The sequence below is a fragment of the Ischnura elegans genome, chromosome 7 (assembly GCF_921293095.1).
Source record: "Ischnura elegans chromosome 7, ioIscEleg1.1, whole genome shotgun sequence".
In the NCBI taxonomy this organism is placed as follows: Eukaryota; Metazoa; Arthropoda; class Insecta; order Odonata; family Coenagrionidae; genus Ischnura; species Ischnura elegans.
The window spans coordinates 8,696,677-8,709,850 of record NC_060252.1 but is presented as its reverse complement, the minus strand read 5'-3'; the positions used below and the strand labels follow the sequence as shown (position 1 = coordinate 8,709,850).

Below are 13,174 nucleotides of genomic sequence, written 5' to 3'. Positions count from 1 at the left end.
ATAAATTCCCGAATGCAATAAACAAAGGAATCAAGGGATCTAAGTTTGTTTAAGTAATTTTTTCGATACTGCGGCAAAAATAAGCAGTCAGAATACTGCCGTTACGGACCGACGCTAAATCAAATTGGTTGTTCAACGGGCATTTGAGCCTAGTAAGGCTATTTTCATGAAAATATCATACTTTTTAGATGGAGAATCCGAATATTTTTCTTCAACTCAGTGACTGCGCCGTAACAATAATGCAAACGTTGAGGTTTGTGGATGGTAAAGTTATGTGAAGACGTGTTTCCAAAATAAGGTGGCATCGTTAGCTTAACCGAATCATCTTACACACTTGATTTTATTGACCGGTTTCAACGTGTTCAATCATGATCCAAATATAAAAATACCTCTTGATGCTGCAAACGCCTTGAAGCTAGTCAAGATCAATAAAAAATAAAATGTAATTGATGTAAGGTTGTTTTAAATCAATATTAAAGGGACTCAATAGAACAAACTGACGACTAAAATTAAATGAAAATTTTGAGCCTTCCCTGAGCCAATGAAGTTTTATGAAGTCATTTTCTTGTTTGCTTGTACATCCGGACATAATCTTGCAACTCAAATTCAACCCACTTACCGATTAGAAAATGACATTAAATTTTAAGTACAATCAGAAACAGAAAGGTTTTCTTCGAAAGATCAATTTCCACCAAATTTTCAATCAAATTCTTTTTATGAAAGTATTCGTTAAAAACTACGACTTAATTAACAAATATATTATTTGGATGTCTCTCCCACCAGCGTGAAATTTTAAGCGAATGCACACAACGCTATTACTTTTACTTCCAGTCTTTCATCCGTAAAATTTAAACTAAGGACCTTTGTAAAGTCATGATGGTTTATATTCTTATTTCTATTTTAAATAAAAACTGTTTTTTAAGAAAATTTAGAATTTCTTGTAATAAATCAACCCCAACGCAAGCCAATGATAGAAAAATGGTCATTTAGAGATATAAAAAAAGAAAAATCATCAGTCATTGAGCCGCATATGCTACGGTACTCCCCGCAGCTATAATTTTTGCACATTAAAGTAGTTGATAGTTTCTTAAATCTGGAATATTCCACAAGATATATCTTCACTAATCCAATGTGAAATCGATTTACCAAAATAATGGATCAATAACATGAGAAAAGATTTAAAATTTGATTAGACATCAATGTATAAATACCAAATTCACTCTTTACGTCAGAAACAAACGTAATACGATACGATAAATAAGTTCAGTTTTTTGTTACATGCTACACGCCAAAAATGCACAAAGAAAGAATGTACACTGTATAGATTTGGATGCGAAATGAAAAGAGTGCCCACGGAAATGACTGGGGCCAAAGAATAAGGCGGATGAGGAAGCAACAAAAAGAGGTGTGGAGGAGTGGAGCAAAAGGAGAATAAAAAATCCAGGTAAATGAAGGCAAAGGGATAAAAAGAGAAAGTGTGTTGAATTTAGGCAAACAAATGCATTAAAATGAGGCAAAAACCCATAAGACTCGAGCAAAAAAGTATATATTTGAACCAGCTAGATGGATTGAAACAGCAGCATTGAAAATTATCGTGTTATATACATTCTCCGTGGGCTCAGGATCTCCTATTGTATGTGTTTAGCATTGGTTGGTCCATTTAGTCTTTTCAAAAATGGTCCATTGCACGATAGCTGTAGGTTTCTGTTTCTTGTTTCTGTAGCTGATTTCACATCTAAAACATTACAGCACTTATTTGTTATTAAGTGAAAAATAAGCTTGGTGACGTGCATTAGTTTCACATTTTATCATGATACATGAGATGTAACGAACCAATACTCGTAAAAGCTCCAACTGTACATTGCCTTTGCTCATTATTTTCGCACTCTTTAACAAGTACCGCCACGAGAACATTCGCAGGAATAAGGATATTTAGATGTAATTTCCAGAAAATACTGCCAAATTTTTTTGACTGCCGGAAAATTTTCTTGAGTATAATACTAAATGAAATAAAATTAGATGAGCGAACTTCCAGGAGTTTTTGAAAATTACACAGCTGCGATTCTCGGAATAACCTAGTTAACAGTAGCCATTAATTAAAATAGATAATTTTCTTTCAAAATATTTTCTCATTAAAATATTAAAGCTAAGCCATAACAAACATTAAAAGATCAATAGCATTTTTATATTCGAATGGTAAATATTTAAGAATAGATTCATAGCGGAATATCTTACGCTATATGAAGCTGACAATTCAACATTATGGAATAAAAACTCATTATCATGGATCTGTAAGTAAATAATTAATAAGGGCATTATATATAATGCATTATCTTCCATATAAACCTATTAAGCTACAAGGGACGAAACCAAAATCAGTTGTTACAGCAACATGTAACAGCGGCTTAAAGCCACGGTTGGTAGGACATCGCTTGGAATCTGGCAGAGACAAGGGAGGAGTCAGATAGCGGGTGAGGCCATATTTTAAAGAGGATGGGATATTCCAAAAAAGTTTCCCGGGGAAGACGGCGGAAGGGAAAGGCTGTAAACGGAGCGATTTCCATGCAAAGGCCATACGAGTTCCGTGAGAAGCCAAACACCAGGTGGTCTGGCTCCAACGCAACTGAAGTCATTTGAATTCTGTCCTTCGTTACCTCTAGAAACTCACGCGAGCATCGAATCTTACTTTGAGCCGTTTTTCCAGAGTTTGACACTATTCACTATACCAGTCCCAATCAGAGACCAAAAATTTAATAGGTTCGTTCACCAATTTTAAAATTATTCTATATTGTGATATAATTTGGATAAAGATACCCATATTTTTCCCTTTCTCAATCTGTCGCCTACTTCTAAAGCTATTTGCGATTAAATATCGACGTCATTAACCCTATCGCAGATAATTTGACCCTCTAACACGTTTTAAGTGATTCCTTGAATGAACGGTTGCCCTTGACGACTAAATGAACCGATACTCTAATGAAGTCACTGGCTCTTGTGAAGTGGATGGCAACTTTCGCATTTTTTTTAAACTTATGAAAGACTAGCGGAATGACGTAGATTTTATTGTCGTCGTAACTAATCTGCTGGAAACATGCTGTAATACACCATCATGAGTATTCACGCACTAAAAAGTGCTACATGGAAACGCATTGTAACGAAGCCGCGGATTAATTGAAGTCTATAGAGGCTTTCTTAATTTACTCACCAATTTACCAATGATTAAACACGTTATATATTCATCTTGGGAAAATATTTATGCATAACATGAATTTGAATGATGTTTTGCAATTAGTTGCAAGCTACATAGACACTAAAAACACTCCTGACACTTTTAAAATACCCTGACAGGTAGTCACAAAAATCCACTAGTCCAGGCAATATGAATAATTACTTTAGAATACCTACCTGCTTCAGCTAAATTTCTCTTAACGGAGTATGTAATGAGGGAGCCGAAAGGGTAATTCCTACGACGTATTTCAAGCTTTACGGCCTCCCCTTTATCAAAATATAAATTTTACACTAAAATTCCATTTACAAATTTCATCAGTCATGGTCGGATGTGATATTGAATAGGTTCCCCATCTCTGAAGCAGAAAGTAAGCCATCGTAGGGATATCGTCGAATAAGAATGTTCGCGAGAGTAGCAACTACGAATTAATTTAATAAATAGTCGCAAGCATTAAATAAAGTTAGAGTAAGCGGATCTCAGTTTTAATTCTTTTTTTTTTCTTGCCCGCATGAGCACTTTGACTTAAAAGACCCTTGATATAGGTGCTTCAAAAAGTTAGCTTGATGCATTCACATTGAAGCGGTTTAAATCGATTCGAAATGGGAAACCGATAAAGGAAAGCGTTTCCACAACGTTTCAGACAACAACCTCCCGAAGCAAACATAAAAATGACGCTTTTACGACACGATTCGCGTTGAAAACCGATGCATAGACGCTATCACATTTACTTTCGAGGATTTCGAGCAAATGGTGAAATGTACATTCGAACCAGCTGCAAATTGCGTATCACTGATATAAAACGGAATAACGGTCTCTCAGGTGTCTCAAGTTTTATCAATCACTTCTAGGTTAGCTATAAGTTTTCTGGTATTTTTTATTCCCAGGATTCTCTGAGGATGATAACTTCTAGAGTAAAACAGCGTCTATAATTGGTCTCAATCCCAAATTTTCCATATATATACATATAAATTCAGAGGTAAGGAAAGAAAGGGATAGGAACATATAATGTAAAAAGGACGAGGCCATTATATGTTCCCATCCCTTTCTTTCCTTACCTCTGAATTTATATGTATGTTTGCGCTTAAGGCGCCGTGTGAATGAATGAAGTAGTATATATATATATTTTCCCTTCTGTGATGTGTATTAGCTTTCAACATATTAGTATACACAAGACATGTTCAGAAATTCATTTAAATTCAACTGCAAACTAGAACGAGAGATTTTCCAGGAAAGTTTCTCCGTCAAATCAATACGTTAACCCTGAGCCATTTCTGAGAGAATATTGGAAGCTAATGGGAATTACTCTTCTCGTCCGACCACTACCACCGAAAATTTTCTTCCTTTACCCATCTTTACCTTCTTCACTTAAGAGACAACCATGCATATTTTTTACACTGGCTCTTCAATCTTACTCATTTTTGTATTCCTCCAGTCAGAATAGTTTGCCCAGTTCACTCAAGGGACTCATGACTTACAGCCCATAATTTTTTCCTGACATGATAGCTTCATAACTCGACCTACAGGCAAATCAGCGAAGCCAGAGCACAGTGAATTTCCCATTGCTAAATATTTCCGAAGAAAGAAATTATTTCCATTCAGAAGTCGGCTCTTTCACTAAAAAGTGTGAGGAAAGCACAACACTGCCGATATCTATCTATCTGCCGATATTAAAGCTATCTAGGACTAAGATAGGGGACGGAATCGGAGAAGGAAACAAATTTCACCACTTATTTCCATGTAATAAATCTATCTCCAAGATGATAATGTCGCAAATACCTTCCAATTATGGTAAAGAATTCACGTTCATTTCCTTAGCAGAAAAAGACGCAGGGGTTTGCATTCATTTTTCAGGGTACCCAAGAAAATCGATAAAACAAATAATACATCTTTTCAAACATAAATTATAGCGCTTGAGTGAAAATCAGAAATACAAAAACTCAAAGGTGGAAAACTCAAGATATTAAAAATAGAGGCTTTTCTAAAAGAAGCTGACTACTTCGCTCATTATGAAATTACAATATACACATACACATTAAAATATGCCCTCCCAACATTACTCAACTCTGCCTGAAACTTCTGCCATTCTTAAAAAAGAATATTCTTGGATAACATAACTGCTTAAGGCCGTAAGGCGAACGAAAAATATGTCCTGAATACATTACATAAGGATATACGACTCCGTTGAAGAAAGCCTAGACTTAATCTAACAGTCGCCCTAAGTTCTTGGAATCTTTCCCGACGATATGGAAAAGAGGGGAAGCTCAACAACTCAGTTCGTCGAGAAATTCCGTTAGTTCATATGATAATTCACGTTTTACGATGTTTTCCTCTTTCTGAAACGCCACGCAAAGAAGGAAAGGACCTGACCTTCAATCGGTTAAATGAACTGAAAAAATGAGCGACATCCCAGATTATAGGAGTGGATTTCGATTAAGGAAGAATGAAACCCAAGGTACATCTTATGAAAACCTGATTTCAATGACATTCTGCTGAGTCGAAATTGATTCACCATGGATGCCTGAGGTACTAAATTTTACTCTTATACGATACATTAATTTCTCACTTCTCATGCCAAGAGGTTAGATGGATTTTCTATCAATAGGTTAAAATTAGTCTCAATGATTACTGACTGAGAATGAAAGATAAATAGACTAAAATATCTAGCACTCAACTGCAGTTCTTCATACGCAATGTGCTTATCCTCAACATAGAACTTACCCGACACTTATGATATCATAAAACCAGCCTTCCGTGCGGAAAATTTAAATATAATATAATTCAGGCCTTAACTTCAACTGTTCAATCGTATTTACGCTATCCATCATAAATACGAAACAACTTTCAGCAGCGTTACCGCATTTTTTCACCCATAATGCACGATACTCCTGATAGAAAACCCGAGTATTAGGAGAAAAGATAAAGGTATCATAGTAGTTATGCTTTTGAGAATACACGCGCTTCCATCGCTGGAAGGCCCAACATTTCTTAACATTTAACCACGACCTTGCCACAGCTAATGGATATCCTAAATACCAACTTGATTTAGGTACCATATTTTAGCAGCAAATTAAAAAAAAACTTCTTCTCTTGAGAAATATAAATGCTCGTTAATTCCAAAGGTAATGTGAGTTGAAGCGGCCTTACTCATGCAGAAGTTACGAGGATTGATCATGGGCACGTTGTTTCATCATAAAATGCCACATGCTCGGATAATTACTTCAACCAGGAAACCTGCAACAGGTGTTCCAACGGTCTGCTGTTGGTAACACACGGAGACATTTCCTTGCGTGCCTCATCATCAATACTAACTCCAATCCCAAAGCTGAGTCAAAATACGCCCACGGTGACTAATTCTACATGAAAGCGGACACTCCACTGATTCGTGTTCATGGAATGAACTCCCAGGATGACGCCATGGGGTAAACAGGCCGTATTCCCTCGGGTTTCAACCCTTATGTTCCTCTCTCGGTCCCTTATCCCAAGCTTTAGCTTGTTCGCTCACAACCCTCGGCGACGACTCCCAGTCTATCGCCCTGGGGAGGAAGGGGACATCCAACACACACTCACTAACTCCTCCGTTGCCCAGGGCGCCAATCTTTCACGTGGCGTCATTTCAAGGGCCATTCGTTTATCTCTTCCGGCGGTGGAACAAACATCCTTTCTTTTCGCTACTTTATGTTTTCCCAGCGAAAGCATCCAACGTAAAATAGCAACGGAAAGGCATATTTCCAGTTTTTCTTCTCTTCCACGGGTGGTTTAAAACTTTTAAATTCATCCGTGTTGAAATTTAAATATTATTTTTTTATCAAAGGCTGCTTCACCCTGATATGACACGACTTGAAACAATTATGATTTGTAGGTTGCCCACGCAATTGCCGTTGCAATTCTTTAACTAGCTAGTGGTTGAAATAGCTGATTAACCTAACCCTCTTGACAAATGGTTAACTCAAATTGTATGAATGTATTGAATCAGATATTCTGAAACTACCACTGTGAACGAGACGGTCCTAGCTGTGACACTGATTTTCAAAAAAATAATGATTCAATAATTATATTTCGAGAGCAACTGACAGAATCAGATTTTTCAATGAAATAGGCCTTCAATTAAGATTCCTACGAGTAATTTAATAAATTCTTACTTATGATAATGAATTTCTCGTTTACTTAATGTATTTTCAATAATAGCCTTTCCATGAGAAAAGCACTAAGTTAAGAAGAAAGAAAACTTTAAACAAATTTTAACGAACACATATTGCCACAATGCTTTGAGTAATTCAAGGATAAAAATTAAAATCGTTACACCATCTAGTTAACAGTTTATGCATACTTAAAATTGTTTTAAAATTGATTTTTCAGCTAAGTTTAGATCACGGACCCAGATACTCGCTTGTTTGGCTGAAACAGAATAAGGCTCCATATCGAAAAATGACGCGGAGCGTCGGAACTTAGGTAGTGATCTAATAAATATTTTATGTGAAAAAAACAGAGTTTAATTTTCATTCAATAAGAATAAGTTCCATAAATTAACGCCTCAAACCAACAACTTTTTTAACAAATAGTTGAGTGAACTCCGTTAAATGTTTTACTCAATTGACAGAGCGGAGACTAATAATAAGACAAAATTAAAAAACGTAGTAAAAATAGAATATTTTTGCAAATAAACACATACCCTGCTCTCATCTGACAGCTCAGTGAACGCCAGAAAATGGAAGTGCCTCAGCAGTCTTGCCGTTACGGGATTTCTTCCTCCACCAGGTGGTCCCATGGCGCAGACAAAATTCACATCCACGATGTTACGGAATTCGCCGATTGTCTTCCGATCATACCACCCTAAAGGAAAGGAGCATGGTCTTAGATGACAGCTTTTTTATTGATTCTACATCATCGTGAAAATGGATAAAAAGCCACTTTGACCTCCGGGAAGCTGGAAAATTTCTACGGCATTGGAAACTAAAAACACTCAAAGGAAATTTCTTCCTTTTCAATCATTCGCAAAAACAAGCCCACGTATATAAATGGATGCAATTCAAAACAACGTTCTTAGAGGCTCCATCGTCTTCAAAAGGCCATCATAGAAATAAAAGATATCAGCTAAAAAATAAACGACATTTATACGTATTTTCATGTTTTTAATAACACTTAATCATGTTTCCGCCACATTGTCTACTTAAATAAAATTGCATTTTTTGGCTACCCCATTACATATTACGATTGATGCTCACTCTCTCAGGCAACGAAATTTTCCGCTATGACTTCCAATCACCTCAACAAAAATGCTGGCCCTAAATCAAAGAAGAGTCGGTGCTTCCACTTACAGGGAAGAGGTTGTAACAGTTTTAAGAAGCCATAAAATGGCCGAGCGTTATAGAGTAGTTCAGCAGTAAAAAGGGCTGATTGAGCACAATAATTTAAAATATAAGATTAAAACCATTATATTAGGCTAATAAAATACACCGCTGCTGGAAATAAAGCTCGATAATTTACTGGTAGATAGGTACGGACTCAAATATAGTCATATATGCGAGCTGTAGGAGCATTGAACGAAGTTTCTTTCCTCGGAATGAAGACTCATGCAACATGTTCACATAGGTAATATGTGTTTCAAAATTCAAGGTGATATACATGGAAATTTAGTGGGTAGCCCCAATATCCACCATACATCATCCGTTTCACAAAACGGAGGTTAGATTAATAATGATAAATTGGTAACGGGATGCCAAAAACACTTTCGGGTGATTGTAACAAAAAAATTAATACCCTAAATTATAATAATTAATGTAGAACACAGATGAGATGATTTACGATGAGGGGACAAATAAAATGTCGTGAGTAAGGCAAACTTAGCTGTAAAAACATACATAAATCTTTATTGCACACTTGGAAAGTGAATTCGAATCGGGCTGCTACTAGTAAAAGATAATAATTCATTATAAGAGATACTTTAGAGCATAATATACGGGAATCCGAAAATACAAGAACTTCAAGGACAGATAAAAGAATTTCCACGCCCAATAAGGGGAAAAAAAGAAGGAAATTATGAATCGGATCGCATGAGACTCCAGCACATAGGAAAAGAGGAGAACACCATTGGCACTTTATTGAACGCACTGCTCTGACATAAAAAGGGGACACGCTGCAGATTTCATGGCGCCAGCCATTTTGAGAGGAAAACCATTTCGGCAAACTTAATAGCAGGCCATATAATACACACTATTCCCCGAGAAAAATGGGGTAAATAGGTCTTTCAGGGAGATAATCATATATATATTACAGAGTGACAATTACAAAATAAGCTATTCAAAACCTCCCTCCCCAGTAGCGTTCGCTAAAAACTTATCTGAAGGTCTTCCTGGAAGGATTTCTCACAAAAATTATTTTCCTTCACCATGTTTCCCACACACATTATTAGTCTAATAAAAAAGAGGGGGATAATGAGAGTATGCGAATTTAATATACTATGATAGATGTGTGGATAGAAGAGTATTTATTGATCAGGATGACAAAATCCATGCGAACAAAAATAGTAAAGTTTGCTGGCACAATAATCACAAAACAGATATTTACAATAATTTTAAACTTTCATTTTTTTTATTCCTATGCATAATGTTTTCCCATTTCTTAATATAACTACACATAAAAAATGCATGAAACCGAAGTAAAAAAACGGTAAATGGAGCTATGCACCAAGCCGGATTTGACACAAACAAAACTCTTAACTAAAATATGGTGTTCAGGAACGAAAAAAACGACTGCTTACGATCAAGGGCAGTCTAAAAAATGGATGACAAAGGTTTAGGGAGCGTGGAAGCCTAGTGGGTAAAAGGCTCGGCTGCCGGTCGAGAGGTCCGTGTTCAATTCCCGGGTGAATCCTTCGGACTCCCCCAAACAAAATCCTCGAAGTACGAGGTTGCACGGGGAAAGAAACTAGCACCCTTACCCTAAATGAGTGAAATTCACACGCCAGTGGCCTAGTTCAGAGAAAACTCTATCCTCACCTATCCAAACCAACCTTCTGGTTGAACCACTGAGTGAGTGAATAAGTGAAGGTAATGTTAGAAATGCAGTAACGATGCAAGTTGGTTAGGTTAATTTTAGAATAAACGTGGGGAGTGACGAAAACTGCAGTTCTAAAACAAATCTAACAGGTGCTAAAATCAACTTCATAACCCAATATCCAACTCTCAAAATAGTGAAAGAATATAAACTTACTATAAAAACAATATTCCCTACGGAGATAAGAATAACAATTAGTAGGAGGCAGGTAGTTTGGGCAACGTACCTACTTGAGGGAAATTAAACATCCTACGCACAAATTACAAGAAAATTTACAATAACAAGTTTTTTTAGCATTAATAATCTTTGTTTCGGCCTTATTAACGCTATACTTACACCAAGGGTGCGGGTTATGCGAAAGCGAATTGTGAAATTTATGCAGGTAATTAGAACAAGGGCTTTTATGAACATATTGATCCGGAATTGAGTTCATGCCTTTGGGGAAGTTGAGATTTTAAAGGCTGTAATTTCTACAGTGATTAAGCTCACGCGTCAATTTGCGTGGGCGTAAATGTGTACCATTCATAATGTGGCCAAGCGTTGATAGTTACCCGTAGCAACATAATGCATAAAAGTGTGAAAAGCCCTCGGGTCTGCTGCCGGTTGAGGAGTTGGAGTGCTGTCGACGTTTCGATGCTCGACTCGTCTATCGTCTTCATTGCACGCCGATAATGTCGACGAAGAATTTTGACCTGCTTATGTATAGCCACTATGGTGGTCAAGAGACTGTATGTAAGCAGATTCAAATTCTCTCTGGATACTATAAGCCTTGGGATATTATTTAGAATTTCCTAGTGAAAATAACCACATTCGGAGAACTGTTCAATCTTCGAATGAGTCTTTTATTTCACGAAGAATCAAATATGACACGATGGCAATGAACCGTTCACATGGAAGTGAGCCGTAACTCGCGCAGCGTAGGGGGTCACCCACTGATATTTCAAAAAATGACCGAAAATAAGGTCAAATTCGGAAATACAGAATAACCAATCCTCCTTAAGACGAGTCGGACATCGAAACTTTGGCAGCATTCCAGCTCCTGACCCGGTGCCAGTCCCGAGATTTTTTCAATTCATATTCGCCGTGAAAGCACCCAATCCTTCTTCAATGCATAAAAGATTTCTGCATTTCCGGATGAAGAGAATTGATGCATCTTTCTGGATGAATCTGGATTCCAACCAGGTAAGAATGGTATACACGGCTAAGTATTTCTAATATATAATATCTTTCTAATATAAGGTATCCTTTATTTAGCCCTTAGAATGATACTTCGGCTAAACATTTATGATAAATTTATGATTCCGAATGATGACTTAATTTATGATTCCGAAGCGTTGGCGCAATAAATTGAATTCATTAAAGGACCTTTATACGCTATCCGGAATAAAATGGGCATAAAAACAGAATTTCGAACAATAACGGTAATATTTAAAGCAAATTCTCCCTACGACCTCCTCCTCGAATACGTCAGTCGAGATCAACATGATTTTCGATCGGAAATACATTGGGTGACCATGAGCGGCAGCAGTAACGGTATTGATTTCCCTCATTGTTCATCAAGCGAATATTTTAGTTTATCTATCAGAGCTTCAGTCATTAATTACAACCGCTTGAACTATAGCAAAAAATAGCATAGAGAAAGATCTTCTTCCACGTTTGTTTCCACGCATCAAGGCCATGCTACTATTACGGAGCCAAATGGCTCATGCAAACCTTGCTTAGAGAGATCTGGTAAATGGTGAAATTGATCTCAAAATAGGTAATATAACAAATGATAATTTAAGTTACGCACAAATGGTAGAAAATTACAAAAAGAAGGATTAAAAGATTTTACTTTGCCTGATTATACGTGTATATCGCGAAAGTTAAACAAAATAGATGTAGCAATCGAAAGTGGAAGAGGAAGACTTCATCCCGAAATGGATACCTGTCAAATTCACGCAAAGCCACCCATCAGTTCCTGAAGTGTGGCTTTCAAGGCGTATAGCGAAGCTGCGAGCATGTAGCTAAGTGCTAAATCAGTGATATATCACGGTCAACTTCCCCGCGGCATACTGCTTTATGTCATTCGCAGGTTGAGTCTCTCCATAAGAGTTACAAAGTTAAATGCGTGTTCATTAAGACCGAAATAGAGATATGATTTTTAGAGCTCACTTTGAGTTTCAATGTCAGTTGTGATGCTTTTCTACAGGTACATGAAATCCTCGCACAACATTATCGAACATATTTTAAACAACAAAGACTAATGTTCAACACGATATGAACAAATGACATTCAAAAATAGAAAATTATTTTTCCATTTTAATGCGTAAATAAATTCCCTTTTCATGTAACTGATCTGTTACGTTGCATTGACATTTCCATGAACGTATTACCTATTATCCATATGACGCATGGAAGTGAACGCATACATTATTGATCGTGCTCATTATACTCGTTATACTCAGTATATATATAAGTTCCGTGAAAATCGAAGAAATAAAGATAAATCAGTGATCAAAGTGACATGGAATTATTCACTCCAAGATAACAGATAAGACACCAATCACAGAATTTTTCTCATATTATCATCCCGAGGAGTCGCAGCTTCTCCACTCAATTTATATAATGACATGATGGAATTCTCTCGACTAAAATATTCCGGAGGTAAACTAGTCCCCCATTTGGATCTCCGGGCGGGGACTACTCGAGAGGGTACGTCGGTCAAAGGTGATAGAATGTTAAGGATAGGAACATGGAATGTTAGATCACTTCGTACCTGCGGTAGGCTTGAGAACTTGATGGTGAAGATGCGAAGAATGAACCTCGACGTATTAGGCATTAAACCAAGATATTAGTGAGCAGCAGAAGAGAAGAAGTCAAGACTAACATTAAAATAGGGAAGCAAAAACT

The 13,174-nt window shown here is 36.8% G+C and overlaps 1 protein-coding gene across 1 annotated transcript in view; it reads right to left on the bottom strand.

The window, feature by feature from the left end:
- LOC124161960 (dynein axonemal heavy chain 1-like) overlaps window positions 1–13,174 on the bottom strand; it is a 347,859-nt gene that overhangs the window by 274,335 nt on the left and 60,350 nt on the right. The window contains exon 8 of the mRNA XM_046538240.1: window positions 7,899–8,059. Within this exon, the coding sequence (XP_046394196.1) occupies window positions 7,899–8,059 (161 nt within the window). The remainder of the gene's footprint in view (window positions 1–7,898; window positions 8,060–13,174) is intronic.